At 40.3% G+C, this 17507-nt stretch overlaps 1 protein-coding gene across 1 annotated transcript in view; it reads left to right on the top strand.

The window, feature by feature from the left end:
• Positions 1-17507, top strand: part of coro7 (coronin 7) — a 117253-nt gene that overhangs the window by 18859 nt on the left and 80887 nt on the right. Inside the window, exons 8-9 of the mRNA XM_012921374.5 lie at positions 15191-15274; positions 16152-16234. Coding sequence (XP_012776828.2) covers positions 15191-15274; positions 16152-16234 — 167 coding nt within the window. The remainder of the gene's footprint in view (positions 1-15190; positions 15275-16151; positions 16235-17507) is intronic.

The following is a 17507-nucleotide window of genomic DNA, read 5'->3' as shown; positions in this document are numbered from 1 at the left end:
CAGAATGTGATGTGAATGAGCAGGTGTGTGATGCTGCGTGTGAATTGACCTGAGGATTAGTTATTATTTGGGTTGCACTTTCCTTGTGTGGAGTGGGTTCTCTTTGGACCTCCTTCGGGCTCCACGAGGAGTGCATGAAAGATGTATTGCTGTATGCATTCAATGACATCTACAATAGAAATCACCACATCTGGAGAGCCTGTGAAATGCCAAACAGCATAAGCAGAAGCTGACCTGTCAGATTGTGATGAGACTTGCATCCATATGCTGTGCAGTAGACCTCCACTGTAGAAGGAGAGAGCAGGAACTGAAAGACATCTGAGGCCAGCCTCAGAGTGCCCTCAGGAAATAAAGAACAGCGTGGGCTCTGTCCAAAACTAGGCTTGTTGATCTTAGTTTGACGAAATGGTGGCGATATTTCACATAAAAAATACAGCCTGTGTTTTCTCTCTATGATATCTTTAATCACATAATTCAAGTGGAAAGCACTTGAATTCATTTCATTAGCTATGTAATCACTACAATGTGATTTACATGATAAACAGTAATGTAACTAAAATTATTTCAACAATTTCCCATGTTATATTGAATATACAAAGCTCCTTTAAGACTTCGATATATAAAGTTCTGCAATAAGGAATGTCAAACTCATTATATTGTGAAAAAGATAAACAGTTTATGCAGTGATTATGTCATTATTGTATAATTGCAGATAATTGGCAAAATAACAGTATAGATCAAGCTGAATAATAGTGTTGTTTTACTAAAATGTGTCATATCATACCAATAAATCACTGGTGGAATCCAAATGGGAAAATGTAAGTGTTATACATCATTTGCAGCAGCTTTAAAACCACCTTTGTAATAATGTATACAGGAGCTCTTAAAACAGGCTCAACTTGATCACTGGCAGCAGGTCTTTTGGGTTTTTTGAGCGGTAGGGTGGGGTCTCTGTGGATCAGTCGTGACCTGCATGGCACATCCCCTCGGATGCTTCAGTGGATGGTGGATATGGGTTGTTTGGAGACTGTGATTGTCTCTTTGATGTGTTCCTTCAGTTGCTCCAAAGCAGTTTTTGTGGTGCAGCAGGGCACATGTTCCTGCTGGGCAAGGCTACAGCCACTGGGGATCGTCATTGCCATGAAGGGGCAGCTGTTTTTTTAACAATGTTTCAGCGGGTGGCATGTGAGACTGTGACATCTCTGTGCACATTTTTAGGCTGTTTTCCGTATTGCATAAACTTAACTATAGCTATTCAGCACAAGCCCCAGAGGACTTGCAACTTGTGTTTTAATTCAAAAAGGATTGCTTTGAGATGGTTTTGTACTGTTGGGCAGAGGTTTCTGCTGTTAGCATCAATAAAATTCTTGCTTTAAACCACATAGCAGTGGTATTTTTGCAAAAAAAATAAAGATTTAGATGTTCAGTATTGAAAAATTTCCCAAAATATTCACCTTAATCTCCAAGGGGATGCACATGCAGAATGGCCTCTATTCCAGTGCTATTACACTGATTCTGAGCATTGGACACAGGTGTGCATACCTGCATAGGTGCTAAATGTTTTTCCTCTCCAAGGCCAAAGTATGTAATGAGTTCTTAACAGTGGAAACTATTGAGCATGGAGAGAGGAGGGTGGTGGCGGCGGGGGCTGAAATTCTGGCTCACACAAGTCTTTTAAATGCTACATCCTTTTCCAACAAAAGCAAGCCTGGGTCATCTTTTACTAATTGAGTCTCATAAGACAACAGGTTCTGCTGCAATTTGTGGTTTCATGCAAGAGCTAAATGGAAATTTTCCTGGAGTGAAGCTGCTGAGTGTTAGAAGGCATGTTGTAATTGGGAGAGGAGAATGAGCTGTTTGTTAGCATAGCAAAGACGAGGTAATTAATCAGTGTGTCACTCAGCTTCCCCATGCTTGGGTGTTTCACATGCAGTGTGCAAGAGGTCAACACTTGGGCAATAGCCATTGAAATTAAATCCAGTTTTTGAAAGATATAAGCCTGGTTGGGATTTTATACACTTGCCTCATCTCATTGTCCCTTTAGGCTAGCACCTGCTGTGGCCATTATAATCCCATTAAACTACTTGTTCTCATATTTATTGTGATCTTTTTTTCCCGTAATATCAATAATTTCACAGGTCTTTGAAATCAATACAGGAAAGCTCCAATACCTAACTTTAATTACTGAATATAAACAATCATTTTGGAACGGAAGCAATTAAAGGAACAGCCTCCAGTATTTACACAGGGTAAAGGATTCCTGGAGTATAATGACACGGACGTGAAAATGACATGCTTTGCACACGTGTGCCTCTCGATTGACTCTCAGCGCTCGCAACTCATGCTTCTATGCAAAGGCATGGGGGTATACTTTGAAGATGTGAAGCCTCTATGATGTGGTTTCAGAGAGGGAGTGCAGCCAGCCAACTGTATCCGTCGCAGCTATGAAAGAGCCATAAATGACAACAGGCACTAAAGGGCTGGGTCAGGCTACAAAGACTGAGCAGCCTCGTGGGGTCTTCAACAGTGTTGGCATGATTAATTGTGTAGGCTCCGGCTCAGTCAGAAACGCTCTTCTATTTTTTTGCACATGAAAAAAAAAAGAAAACAAAAGAATTGTCTCTTTGTTATTGTGGCTCAGGTCTGGCGTGCAGATTCTCATCACCCCGAGTGTTGGCAGTTCTTGCTGTCATCAGCAAGATCATTCCTCCCTCTGTCATTTGTGCCCTATCCTGACCCATGAATCTCTGGTTGGATTTAAAAGACTGAGCCACTAAGTGCATCTCTGTAATAGTCATTGCTTGAACCTTAACCACAATAACCATCAAAAACCCTGGAGATCACCAAACATACACTTGAAATCTCCTCTGGCTGGATTTTGCTTCTTTTGGACTGAAAGACTGATTTGGGGAATTTACTGGTCCCGTTAATCAAGATAGTTCCAGGAACCAGCTAAGTCTGTATGGTGTGCTGAGCCAAGGAAAACTTCTGTGACTTTGGATGGTTTTCCCAGAGGGAGGCCCCTGCTAGTAGGCACACTGTTGGTATCGTCAGAGTGGTGCGATTGGGTCCAGTATGTTGTCCTGGAAAGTGGTGAGCATAGCGAAGGCTGGTGCTGTTGGCTGCTGGATTTCTAGCAGTGGCCAAATGCCCCAATTAGCAGCCTGGCTCATATATACAGTTTTTGCACCACTTAAGTGTTTAATTTCTTCGGCAGATAAAGTGATTTGTTCACATAGCCCAGACCAAAAATCACAATCTAAATCTAAAGCTGCCTTGGAGTTGAGCTTCTGATAGATTTTTATGACATTCTAGTGTATGATTCATGGCTTTATTATACAACTCTATTATCTTAGATAGAATTTAACTGATCCCTTTTCTAGATGCTGTGAGAGTATGCTTAATCCATCAGTCACCCATGTTTAGGCAGCTGTGATCTCCGGGTTTGCAGTGGTCTAAAATAAGCAATTAAATAAGTTCAGTGCCTTAAATATTTTGAGTAAATGAATCTTAGATTACATGTGAAGTTTTAACAGGACTCTGTGGATTCCTGTGAAAAGTATACCTTTACTGCTTCCATAGGAATTAAGATGGTAAGCAGTAGTAGAAGTATTGCTAATGAAATGCATTCAATTAATTGATCATCAGTAAATGTGAGCACCTCTACAAAACCACAAGTTTTTGGCAGTTTGGTGGTAGTTAATACAATGTTGAGGAGGTAAGACGTTTCCAAATAATTTAAAATCTATTGTTCTACAGCAAAAAAGATTGTTAACAAATGGAAGCATTGAGGACAGTTACCAATCTTCCAGTGTCCCAGCAAATGCATATCAAGGTCAGACCATGTAATGCAATGCTACATTTCAGACACTACAGTCCTCAGTTAGCATGTTCAGAAACATCAGAATCAGAGTACTTTATTCATTCATTTGTGAAGTTGCTTTTGAGTAAACCAATAGACGTCTGAAGCAGTTTTCCTTGAACAGACAAGACCAAAGTGGAAATATTTGATTATAATGCACAGCATTATGTTTGGTTAAAGCCAAACACAGCTTATCAGCACAACCACGTCATACCAACTAAAGCTTGGGCTAATTTTTGGTCATGCAACAAGACGATGAGCCGAAACACAGCAATAAATCGACTACAGAATAACTGAAAAATAAAGGAATCAAGGTGCTGCAATGGCTCAGTGAAAGTTCAGACCTCAACCCGACTGAAATGCTGTGGCGGGACCTTAAGAGAAATAAATGCCCACCGACCTCAAAGAACTGAAGCAATATTGTAAAGAAGAGCAGGCCAAAATTCCTCCTTCAGTGCCATTTAGTCTCTATGATTTATTTTCTTTTTCCTGAAACGAAAAGCAAAAAAAGCAAAACTAAAAACAACATGCATCGCAGCATTGCACCTGCTATCTCACATTGAAGGAACTCTAGGACATATGATGTATATTCAGAATGTGGGGCATGTGTAGGATGAAACTGAGAAAACACGTCTTTGATCCCCCTAAGATTGATGTTTCCAGTGTAAAGGTGGACTATGTGCCTTTTCCTCATGATTCATTTCCCATTTCTACTCATCTCTCTCTTAAGCTCTCCACACTTTCTCATCTATTAGAAAGTAAAAGTGGATGCATTTAAAAGGGAGAAGAAAATCTAAACATCTGGCTTAAAGAAAAGACTTCTGTATATTCCATTGTAGCTGGATGCTATTTATATATCTATATATTTATCTATATATAGATATATATATGTAAACTTGGGGAAAGTCCAGTGTGTAGAACCTCCCCAGGGGCTGCAGGCCTTGCCTGTTGTCTGCAGAGTAGACGTGGCCCCTTAGCTGTGCTCATTGTCGTGTTGGCTCACATCTCAGTTCATCTTGAGCGGGACATTTCATTTGCTGACACAGGGGAAATGAGACAGGCGGAAAAATTGACTGTAGGCAAGTCAAAAACGAAAAAATAAGGATGTCTGTGTGGTAAATTGTAAAAGTTAATGCTATTAGTAAGCTCTGTAGCTGCATTTTATTGTTGGAAAATAATCTGGCCCACTGTGTGTAAGAATTTTAGGATCAAAATGTGAACCCACGAGCATTAAAGATTGACAGCAAGCAGGATTGTTTTGGTTCTTTGACGCTGATCAGTCTGCAAGGCTCTAAAATAGATGCGAGTTGTTTTAATCACAATAGTGTCAACACCAAAAAAATTCTATATGCATTGTGAATTCAGGAAACATTTCAATTACATGGAAATGGGGTCATATTATGGATTTATGCTGTTACAGCTGGATTTACACTGTTGTCCACCTGCTGACCCTGCACATTAATTTTCATTTTCAGGAAGGGAGACAGCAGAAAAGGCAGTGTGCAAAAATAAGAAAAGGGACTGTGTCTTCCTGACTTTGGAGAATTGAACAAAAAAAAAAAAATAGTATGGTTCCAATTAACAGAGAAAAAGCGGCGGTAGGCGGCAGAGGAAATGAAAGCATAAAACGGCTGGTTTGATTACCATCTTCCACCCACCCCCCGACCCACCCCAACTCTCTTCTTCGTCTTACCTCCCCCTCTGTCCTATTTCTAGTAGAAGCTTCTGTGGAGTCCGAGTTACATTTAAGACAGCAAATCCCGACCTAAAACACAAGTTAAATGGCCCGTGAAGGCAGAAAAGGATGATGAAAACCGAGCAATCGCTAAAAGACTAATTAGCCACAGATGAAAAGACTGAGAGGGAGTCTGTTTTAAGGGTGATGAAAGCGACGAGGCAAGGAGTTATTGATTAGAGGAGTGGAAATAAAAATAAAAGAAGGCCAATTCTTTGGGGAAAGAAAATGAGGAGCAGGTTGCAGCTGCAATCATGTGATGCAGTGCTGGCAATAGAGAAGCTGATCTGGCTTTGTACGTCATTTTTACATCATTTATAAACTATTAAAACAAATGAATGAGTGTACGTTATGGTTCTGGCAGGTGGATTTTGTTACCTTTAGTCAGAGTTGTACCATGTTAAATACACTACTTTGCAAAAGCCTTTGACGCACTCCTCTTTTCCTGATATTTTGATTCAAGAAGTAAATGTTCTTGTAATTTCTACAGTGGTATTGAGCAATTGTTTTCCAGGCTTTCTAACGGTCTTTAAAAGTTTTTCTTTTTTTTACATTGATTGCTTTAGCACTCATTTTCTGTCCAAACCTGGTATTTAACTAACCCTAACCTATGAATAATTCAAGCATAACAAAGGGACCTAACTCAAAGGATGAATCAGGATGAATAATCTATAAATAACAGACAAGTTAAGAAAGACCCGATTTTGAATTGTATCTTTAGGCGCTTTGTTACTAGCAGAAAATATCAACAATAACACAGTTTGACAGGCATAAAATATTTTTGCACCAGCGATTTCCAAAGACTATTAACCAAAAACTTGTTCTATCTTAGCATTGCGTGCAGTGTATCCTAAACAGATAGGAGGAAACTGGGCAAATGGAGGACAGAAGAAGAAGTGAAAGGAAGACAAAACTTTCTACAGCAGAAATAACCTTATCTGAAAGTCTTGTCCTTAAAAAATAGTAAACAATGCAGCAAAGACCTGACAGATGTATCAGGCTCATCAAGAAGCCAATCTTAAGGAAGGGAAATGGGAAGAAAAGGCTGAGGTATGCCAAATTACACAAGAACTGGAGTGAAAATCAGCAACGACGTGTCTTGTGGAGCAATGAATCCAAATGTCATAGTTTTGGTTTAAACTATCATCAATTGGTACGGAGGAGGGCAGGAAAGAGGTACGACAGTCGGCATCCAAAGTCAGCTGGAGGCTCTGTCGTGAGTTGTGGCTGGTGATTGAAATCTTGTTAAAACTGATGAAATTATAAACATCAAAAAGTACTGTCAGGTTTTGATCCATCATACAGTACCATAGAAAACGGCTGATTGGCAACAGCTTCATTTTCAGCATGATAATGATCCCAAACACACTGCCAATGCAGAAAGTTACAAGAATACGTGATAAATGTGGTCAGACCAAATACTAACCTTTAAGCTTGTTACAATTGTACAAATAGTTTTGGCCTTGTAAACTGTATTTCCATGTATTTTTGCATGTTTTATTAAATCTCTGCACCCATTTCCCATTTTCTTAGCACAATTTAATGAAATTAGGGGTGGTCCAAGACGTTTGTACAATACTGTAAATCTTGTAAGGCAGTTAATGATAGGATTTTCCAAAATTTTCAAATATTATTTAATATAGAGTACACGTAAGATCCCTTTTTTTTAATTTGAGGAAGCTGAGCAGCAGCAGATGATTGACACCTACCAACTTTAAGCCCACATTATCAGACTGGACAGTGTCAACACACTGTTATAAGACAGGATGAAATGAGTACTTATTCTTCCAGTACATTAAATTAAATTCTTGACTGCTGGCGCTCATTGTTGAATACACTCCCATTGAGCTGATATAGAGAACATTGAAAAACTGAACAGAAAGAGGGGCTGTGAAATAGAGGGATGGAGAGATTGTGATAGTTCCCATATGTGCATACAGACACCTGATATTCATCCTGGTGGGTGAATCAACATTCTCGGTGAGTGACACAGATGTGCACACCGTCTGCTCAAGTTCAAAAGTTAAATAGCTGAGGGAGAAGGACAGAAGGAGATGGAATGATCTTCATTTGTTTATATTGAGAGAGGATATTTAATAGACCCATAAAAGCATAATTGGCCAGACTGCTGACTGGCACTTTCCTGTTGCCTGTAAAGTGTTTAACCTCAGTGTAAACCCTGCCTGCTGTCACTTCAGTTTGAATTGCATTATCACTGCCAACAATTCTTTCATCCTTTCTTTTTATCCTTCTTGGGCATTCCTTCTTTATTGTTATTAGACTGAATTCAGTATTTTTATGATTTAGTCTTTAAAATATTTGCCCTGATCTTGATGCGGACGCTTTATTCTTTTCCCAGATGTGATGTCATTTCCTTTACTTCCTTTACTCTGTCATTCGAGCAGGTGTAACTGATCCCCTGTGCATATTTTGTAAATTCATGAAGTGTCTCTCACTTTTTCTCAGCTTATCTGTGATTCCATCCTTTGTTTGGCTTTTAAGGAAACATTTGTCTTGTTTTCCTTTTGTTCTTTTCTGTTACCTCTCTCTTTTTCGCCTCATTTTCAAATGTGTCGTGGTCGATTAGTCAGATATCTGTAAGGTTTAGCTGTGAGCAGGAGAAAGCCTAGGTGAATGGGATTTCAGACAGATTTATGACCCCAGTGGAGAGATACTGTTTGGCAGCATGTATATACACACTCACAAGGTCCAGATGTTGTGTCCTCTGGCCGCCCTCCGGCATCAGTAGTATTGTAGCCCTCTCATGGCTGTGCTACTCTTCCTTAAACTGAAACACTGTTTACTGGGAAAAGGTGAATGGAGCTCAGAAAAACCTCCTAATACTCAGTTGTGCAGGGGCTCCAGTTGCCAGCTGGAGCCACGATGACAGCTTCATTGAGGGGCTCAAAGTTGCACGTGCTTTCAGATCTGCACGTGCCTTCAGATCTGGGTGAAGGATGAGATGTTGCCGTGATATCTGCAGAGAGACTTCAGGCTGGTTTATAAGCCCTGCCTGGCTGCCTCATTGATGGCCTGTCTGCAGTGGCAAAACTAAGCTGTTCCTCTCCAGATGTGGCTCACAAAGGTGAAATGTTGTTGTTTTTTCTTTAAAAAGAATTATGTCTTTTCTTCCTTCCTACTCCACAAGCAGTTCTAAAAATAGGACAGAAATTTATGGTGGTATGAAATGAGGGTCTTGTACAATTGGCTTCTTTAGTATCACTAGCAACATAGATCTAGGGCTTGTGGATGGTATAAAGAGATATGTTTCTTTCTTCTTTCCTTTATTGCCACCATAAGCTTGAAGTCTCTAAACAGCTATTCATGATCTGTAATTGCTACAAACTTTAAGGTTTCCGTGCGGATGAACTTATCATCCTCATTCGTGACAGATTAACTAAAGAGGCTGTTCCCATCAGCCTCAGATGTACTTGGTGTCAGTTTTGGAAATAATAGTGTGTTAATCAGAGACTGTATTTAAAAGGTGGATGTAGCCACAGTGACATCAATCAAATGTGAATCCACTTTTTAAAGTCTTAACTTTATGTTCAATTCAATTTTATTTATATAGCGCCAAATCATAACAGTGGTCAAGGCGCTTTGTATTGTAAGGGAAAGGCCCTAAAATAGTACAGAGAAAGCCCCATCCATCAAACAATCCGCTTTGAGCAACCACTTGGCGGCAGTGAGAAGGAAAATCTCGCTTTTCACAGGCAGAAATCTCCAGCAGAACCAGGCTCTGGGAGGGGTTACCATCTACCTATAGATGTTGGGTGTAGTGAGATTTATGTAAATGTATGACAGTTATCAGCCAAACCACACTAGCTATGTTAGCATATCATCTAAGTCACACTGACTGGTTTATCAAGGTAAATCTAAAGATTTTAGAGAACAACAAAATGCTTAAATTTACTCACATGCTTCTTGGTTGGCTGTTAGTCTAGTTAACTGCCCCACAATCCAAATTACTTTGAGTTTCTCGGGAAGGACATCTTTATTAGAGCCTCTAATATCTCTACAGTGGATATTAAAAGCATGGACACCACTGTTAAGATGAAAGGCTTTCATGATGTTAAAAAATAAGGCCACAATAAATAATTTCAAAACTTTTCCACCTTTAATGTGACCTTTAGCAGAAATGCCACTATGTACGATTTGACTGAAAAACAAACACATCTGTTTGGGTGGAGAAAAAAGCACAATAAGCGGTCTGTATAAGTGCGCACACCCTTAAACTAATACTTTAAGTACCTTATGATTTAATCAGTATTCAGTGACATTCATTCAGCGGCATTCCCCTGGACGAGCTGGGTGAGGTGTCCTGGAAGAACGAGTTTTGGGCTTCTTTACTTAGACTGCTGACCTCAACACATGGACCAAATTATTTGATAGATTATTAAAGTATTAAAGAGTATTAAAAGTTCACCAAAAATGCACCTACCAGTTGTTAACGTGTTTAATTCTGGCCCTGATTTTGGTGTTTTAACAGCGAGGGTAACTGGGATTTATCTGCTTTTGCAAAAAAGTATTCAAGCCGTTTTTGACTAATGCTAAATTTAGATTGTAAATAGAGTGAACACCAAATCTCATAAATCAACATAAACATTTACTTTAAGCGTGTCAGGTCAGAGCCATGCCGTGCCCAGTACAGGTCCACAGGAATGGCAACAAGCCTGCAGACTTGGCCTTCTTCACGGGTGATGCTTTTCTCACTTATTGCAAATATGATTGGGGGGGAAAAAGCTGACCTCACATTAACAAAGTCATCTGGTGCTCAGCCATGGATTAGCATAACTAACTATGATAAAAAAGTGATGATGATGCTGTATTTAGTCTGTTTACTCTTGCATGTAATTAGAACACAATTGGAATCTCCATCTGTTTTTGAGAATTGTGACTCACAAAACACATGTGGCTCCTAAAAGCAGTTTGAGTGTTAAACAGAGCCCACATGCTTTAAATGGACTTCGCTCAGCTTGTTCTTAGTTTGGTCAGAGTTCCTCACCAATGCTTTACCCCTGGAAGGAAATCAGCCAGTGGTGATGGTGATGAACGGCTCAGTGGCAATGACTTCTTTTCATGTCTGTTTACACGGCACTAGCTTTAGCTTTTCTCCTTCCTTGCTCTTTTCTGATGTATTGCTTCTTTCGAATGCCTGTGTTTACTCTGGACCTCTGCTGTACATCTGAGGATGGACTTATCAAGGCAAATATGAGCTCTGTTACCTGCATGAGGTACACCATCTGACTACAGGCTGAAAAATGATCCCAGTCTCAGCTTAAGTGTTTATTCAATCCAGGACTTATTATCAACTTTGTCAGTACAACTTTGGTAGTGTTGCTTTAGAAATATGTTTGAGGGCCAGGTCAGTAGTATATTTTCTAAACCCTCTTAGTGGATGAAGCTATCTGGGAGCATACCAGGAGCCAGAGCGCATCTGTATAACATACAGGTGGTGTTAGATAAAACAATGAAACAGACAAAGACATATCACCCCTGAGAGTGGTGCAGAAGTGAACGTTTGATCATGACGTGTGCAGATGTAGCTTTGTCAACAATAATTTTGTTTGAACTGCCAGTGTGGCCAACAAGAATACCTTCAACTGACTGCTGAAGATTTATAGGTTGTTCCATTTTACTGAGGAAGGTGATTGCAGCACAGGAGTCTTGGCCGAAACTTCAATTCATATTTATGTTACAACATTAATGACTGGAAAGTAGGCATCTTGCCAATCTAGCTTTGTCAGTTATCAAGCTCAACGTCACTTATTGTTTGGTTACAGCGGCGTCAGGTTTTTGCAGGATATAATTTTAGATCTCCAACATGTGGCCCTGAGTGGTTGCCAATCAGGAAATGACTCATCCTAAAATCAGCATCTGATTTCTGTAGGTCAATATCTGCTTAACAAGAGGTCTGTATTACTCTTGCTTAAGCTGAAACTGTTTAGTCTGAAAAAGTGAAAAGCTCAGCAGATAACACTAAGATGAACTGCGGTGGATCCAGCCAGCAAGCTCTGATGACATCTTCATAGAAAGTCTTAAAGCCGCACATTCCTTCAGATCTGGGTGAAGGATGACATCATGTTGATGTGTTTAATAATATTAAAAGATATCTGCAGACAGAATCCAGGCTGGTTTACATGCCCTGCTTGGCTGCCTTGTGGTGAAGTCCTGAGGGTTACTACAATGACTAAACAAAGTTTTTCTGCACCAGATGTTGTTTACAAAGGTCCAATATTTGATCTACCAAAAAGAACTGTGTCTTTCTGTCCTTCCCACTTAGCAGGCAGGTCTAAAAGTAGGGTAGAGGTTCATGAAGGTATGATTTAAGATTCATGGTGGATGGTCTAAAAACATATCAAAAATCTTGCTGACCTTTAGGTGTTTCTGTCTTATTTCTTTGGTGCCATCACAAGCTTTTGTTGCTATTAACAGCTATTGTTGTGAAGGTTATAAAATTTACTGCAGACAGGAAGGTTTGGATTTAGATGATCTCATCATCCCCCTGTGTCTGGTTAAGGTATAGCTGCTCAATTGTCCCCCTGTGGCATCACCAGAGGGGGTTAACATTAGAGATTAAAGTGCACTCTCCATAATGTGCAATGGGCAGATATCAGCTGAACAGCTAAAACAGCAGGTGAAGTTGAAGAATTTAGAGGTATTTCTCTTTTTTCATTATTCCATTTCATGGGAGTCTTGAGCCTTGGTTGTTTTTCTTGAACTTCCTCAATAATATCCTCTCATATGGAGGGTGACAGCTTGGGTCTTCTTCCAGACCTTTGCAAAGTGGTGACACGTCAGTGTAACTATTTGAACTGATGCTGTTGGATTCTGCAGTTCTTTAGAAATACTACAATTCTCCTTCTTAGAGTTTCCCAGAACTCCTTGGACTTCCCCATTGTTCTGAGTATTGGTCAATCCAGTGAAAATTGTCAAACAAATCTTTTTTATGCTGGCAAAGGGAGGCTACCAGTTGTAGTAGGCAACAAGAAGTTAATAGGCCTTGGCCATGTCAAGTTAAAAGATATAGAATTTTCAGAATGACTTATTCAAAGATTTAAGTGAGTTTATGTATATATTTTAACCCCCAAAAGTGTTTTTTAAAGTATTAAAGATATATACGGTACAATCATTCCACCCTGGAACAAAAGAAAAGGAAAAGTTCAAAGGCATAATTAAAAGTCCCCAAATTACCAAGACATTCATGCCCATGATACGTGTATATAAACTTCTGACCACAACTGTAACCTACTTAACAAGATAAGACACAATTACACGATCCCTTTGGGGAAGGGAGTGAACTTTTAAGATTCCTATTCAGTGAAATAAATAAAACAAGCATCAATTCCAGTAAATGACCACACTTATCCTTTCTTTTTTCGGTCCAAAGAACTGTGCCCTGAGCTACCAAAGTGTGTCAGTCATAGTTTGGAAATTTCAAAGTAACATGTGCCTGGAGAGGATTTGGAAGGAATCGGCAGGGATGAAATGCTTACTTGAAACATTTATAAACCATATCTTCAATTTCTTCCTCTGAGCAGTCAATTCTGAAACCACCAGAATCAGACTGTGTCAAGAACAACATCAGAAAGGGGGAGGGGGAAAAAGGAAGTGGGATTTGAGTTTGAAGTGATAGGTCCCACATATGTTTGTCCTTCCCTACTCAAATTTGCAAAACTCTTTCTAAACTGCCTTTTATTGTTATGTGTTCATCCCTGTTTGACCAACTGTGGGCTTCAGCTGCAAATTTATCATTGCCCAGCATATATATGGAGGTTGTATAGTGCCAGGCCCTATTACCCTCTGACCTCCAGTGAGATCAGGGGTGCAACATGGCAGCTTAAATTCTCCCCATTTGTTTTTACAATTTGTCATCTGTGACTATTTAACGGTTGCACAAGAATGAGGCTGCATGCTCTGTAGGGAGGTTGTTAGAATTGAGTCCTAGAAAACAAGCCTCTGTCTTCTTGCCATACACAGAAGTTCAGCCGTGTTCCTCGGGGTTAGTATGTCCATAAAGAAGACAGCATTAATTTTGTGAGGCATATTGGGCTGAGGGGCTCACAGCTCCTGTTCCATGGAAATCTCATCACTGGCTCCCATTCCTTATGCTTAAAGCTCAGTGTAACTTTAGTATTACTACACAGATATTGGGGGAATTGCTGACTGAGAGTGGCTGTGAGACTTTACTTGTATTACCTGTCCTGATGGATAGGCTCTTAATAAGTGATTTTAACACTTGAAAGTAGCTGATGGATATTCTGTGAATGAGCTTAGTTTATCTCGTCTCAGCTCTTTTGTCAATAATCACAGCACATGCCATATGAAGTGAGTCAGTAGAAACTCTGTGTTTAACACAATACACACAAAATCCTGCTCAATTACATGCACTCTTCTGCCTTCTCCTCTTTAATATGTTGTCTTTACAGATTGCCACATTCCTTACATTTCAACACTCCCTGTTGTTTTTAGGCATTACTTCTGACAATGTGTGTCATTTGTATTTCGAGACCACCCGGTAAACTCGGCCCGGTTGTGCTGTTTCTGCGCATATTCCCCATGGAAACTGTGCAACAAAGACTCATGAATACACCAGTAGTGTCACAGTTTAGGAACCTTAGCTGCACTCAAGGCAGAAGTCCCCTTGTCTGCTACATCAACAATAACAAGCTCTCCTTTCATGGGGCAAGTCCTGTTCTGTCCAGCCACGGGGACGTGAGGCACCTGTGAATCCTGTCTGTAGTCCTTCCCCTTTCTTCTTTTTGCTGCAAATCATACACTCATCACTTCCCAAGTTATCTTGAGCTAGACCTGGAGGTTATATGTAAAGTTGGGGGTTTCTCTAATGGGCTGAATGGTTGAGAGATGACGTCAGAGCGCTAGATGATTTCTTTAAAGAAGGTGATTTGTATGTTAAACTTAGGGAAAGCTATAATTTGAAATGATCTGATAATTTTTGGAAATACATATAAATTAAAGATTGTATAGGAAGTAACATCCAGGTGCATCTATGTGCCAACATTCCTATAGTCAGTACATGCAGGTTTTGGATTGTATTGATCAGTGATTGAAGTGTGACTTCCCCCATGTCACCAAGGATCTCCTCAGGTACCTTACCACAGTTGAATAAGCCTGTAATGAGAGTATTGATGTGGTTCTAGCCCTGAAGCTTTGGAAAGAATCGACAACTCTGACACTAAAAATTTTTGCTAAACAAATGATGGACATCCTTGTGAGAAGATGTTTGGAAGGCTTAATTGTAAAAATGTAAAAATGAGGTCAAGCAGCAATGGGGACAAGTTGTTGTGATTCCAATAGTATCTCCTAGATGTTTGATACTTGACTATTACTCAATAACTTGTTGTACAAATTATCTCATACACCTCACTCCATGTCTGCGTCTTTGAGCGGCCTTATTCATTCCTTTTGTTTTGATGTTTTTGCATTTAATTCAATAAAAATTCTTAATTATAAAGTTTGGGTTTCACCACTGAGACTTTAACTTTCAGGAAAAATGACGTGTTTTGTCTTCTTGTGATGCCGATTGGAAAGTCAAGTAATCTATTTATTTTTTTGTATTATTTTTCCCATAGAGTGCCAAGAGTCTTCAAAGCAACAAGGATTCACGGATCCTGTGGACCAAAGATGATCTTTTACTGACCACTGGCTTTGATACGGTGAGAAAGTGTGAAGCCAACTTGTTATACTTGGTACAGTGTTTGTCACTGTAAGAATTACACAATCAGTGCCTCTTTGTACAGTAAGATGTATAAAACTTACACCAAAAACACGAGACACCGCAGGCAGGAAATTGTTTTATTCATGCATTTAAAAAATATATATATTATTCCAAAATTCCCAATCACACAAGAGGAAATGGTGATTGGCATGACCAAAACTATTCCAACTGTGTGCAATAAATTTGCAATCAGGTGCCGTCTTGTTGCGTTAAGATGCTGGTAAAGCAGCCGATTTAAAAAAAAAAAAAAGACTGATTGGAGTTTGCTATGTGTTTGCCATTGAATTGGGTCCAGATGCCTATTTCCTGCAATTTATGATAACACAGTGATAACTGTGATAAATCAGTGAAAAGTACTGCCGACTCCTTCAATCTGTTTCACATTAATTACATTCAGAGTCTAGCCAGAACCTCATAGATTTGATATGGAAATTCAGAAAATCCTCCACAAGCAGGGACTTAGCTGCATGTGTGCTTGGCAACATTGGATTAGTGTAGAATACAATCAGTAATAGTGCCAATTGATTCCCCACTGGCATAAAGATACATCGCAGACGAGTTGCGCTCCTCTGTGTGAGTGATTGCAGTCAGTCTGAGTTAAGACTGATTGTTTGGAGAGAGGTTACCTCCCACCCGATGACCTGTGCAATCATCCTGCAATCAAAATTGAAAATTAGCATCACATAGCGCTGTAATATGTGACAATTTCAAAAACACCTCTTAGGTTCATATAAAAAAAGTAACTTATTTGACCCCTTTTGGCGTGCTCTGTCTCTGTTCGGAGTACTCAGTGTCTTACTTTGTTGTTTGTTTAGATGCGTAGTCGTGAGGCGAGACTTTGGGACAGCAGGAAGCTGACCTCTTCGCTCGGCTCTGTTTCGCTCGGCACTTCCAGTGGGTGAGTACAGCATCAGTTTGTGTCCATAACTGACTCACACAGCCATGACACTGACCTTCTCACTTTTAAGTGTTTGTCTGTGAGTGAGAGTTTACGAGGTCATGTGTTGCAGTACAACGGTGTATCTGTGTGTGCATATCATGTAGGTGGGCATATTAGTGTGTAGCTGGCACATATGCAATGATATATGGCCAGACAGGCATGTGGACCTCCCAGAGTTTTTACACTGTTCCTCCACATTCTTGCTGTTTCCGGGAATGTCGCAGACAGATTCGTGTACTGTCTCAGTGGAGCAAAGCGTGTGCACATGTGTGCTGAGCGTCGCTCTCTCTACGACTGCTGCAAAAGGGTCAGGAAGCAGCAGCAGACACACTGACACTTCCTCCCTCAGCTCGCTGCTTGTCATTTCTCCAGCCGCTCAGTTTATTTTCCCAAACACGGCTGCCGAGGACCGGAGGACAGCAGGAGCGTGGCTGGGCTCCAGAGGGGAGACAAGGGGAATAGAAGGATGGAGGAAGAAAGAGAAAAGAGGAGGTGGGAGTGAGGATTCCTTTGTTAGATTGAGCTCATGCATTGTAGTGTTGTTATGAACAGGCTGGCCTTCCAAGTCATTCCACTCATAAAGTGACTGGACTTTGTCGGGTCATGCTGTAGTCTGTAGTGGATGAAGTAAATTTATTATCATTATTATTACTGCAAAAAGCATTTTTCTTGCCATATGTGAAATGGCCACGGCAGGACAGATTCAACATTTGTTCTTCTGGCACTGCTATTCAGACTGGGTGTCCATGTGTGGCTGCACCAGAAAGTGTGAAGCTTTATGGCCTAGTTTTTTATTAGACAAAACACTACCAGAGGGAAGCGGTCTCTGTGGAATGTCATAGTTTTTGTTTTCTTCCAGTGAATGAGAGGAGTTAATACAGCAAGGTCCCTAAGTACCAGCCTCTGCTCTCCCTCCCTCTGCCCTCGTGCTCGCCACTCGTCTCCATTTCCTCTATTTCCTCTTTCATTTGATTGAGACAGATAGTTGCATGTCTGAGTGCCTCTTCGCAATCATCCCATTGTTTGGTGCCTGTGCACTTTTCTTGGAATTAGGGGATACGTGATGCCACAGATGCCAGTGTTTACTTCCTGTTACCAAAACTGGTAATTTGTTTTGTGAGATCCATGATACAAGTCATACAAGTCAAGTCAAGCTCACCCAAAAAACCAGAAAACCAGAACAACTCAAAGATAATGGACAAACAGCGTGAGGACGGTCACTAATCTGAGG

This window comes from Maylandia zebra, linkage group LG4, assembly GCF_041146795.1.
Source record: "Maylandia zebra isolate NMK-2024a linkage group LG4, Mzebra_GT3a, whole genome shotgun sequence".
Taxonomy (NCBI): domain Eukaryota; kingdom Metazoa; phylum Chordata; class Actinopteri; order Cichliformes; family Cichlidae; genus Maylandia; species Maylandia zebra.
Note: the sequence above shows the minus strand (reverse complement) of the source record. Positions and strands in the feature narration are given on the sequence as shown.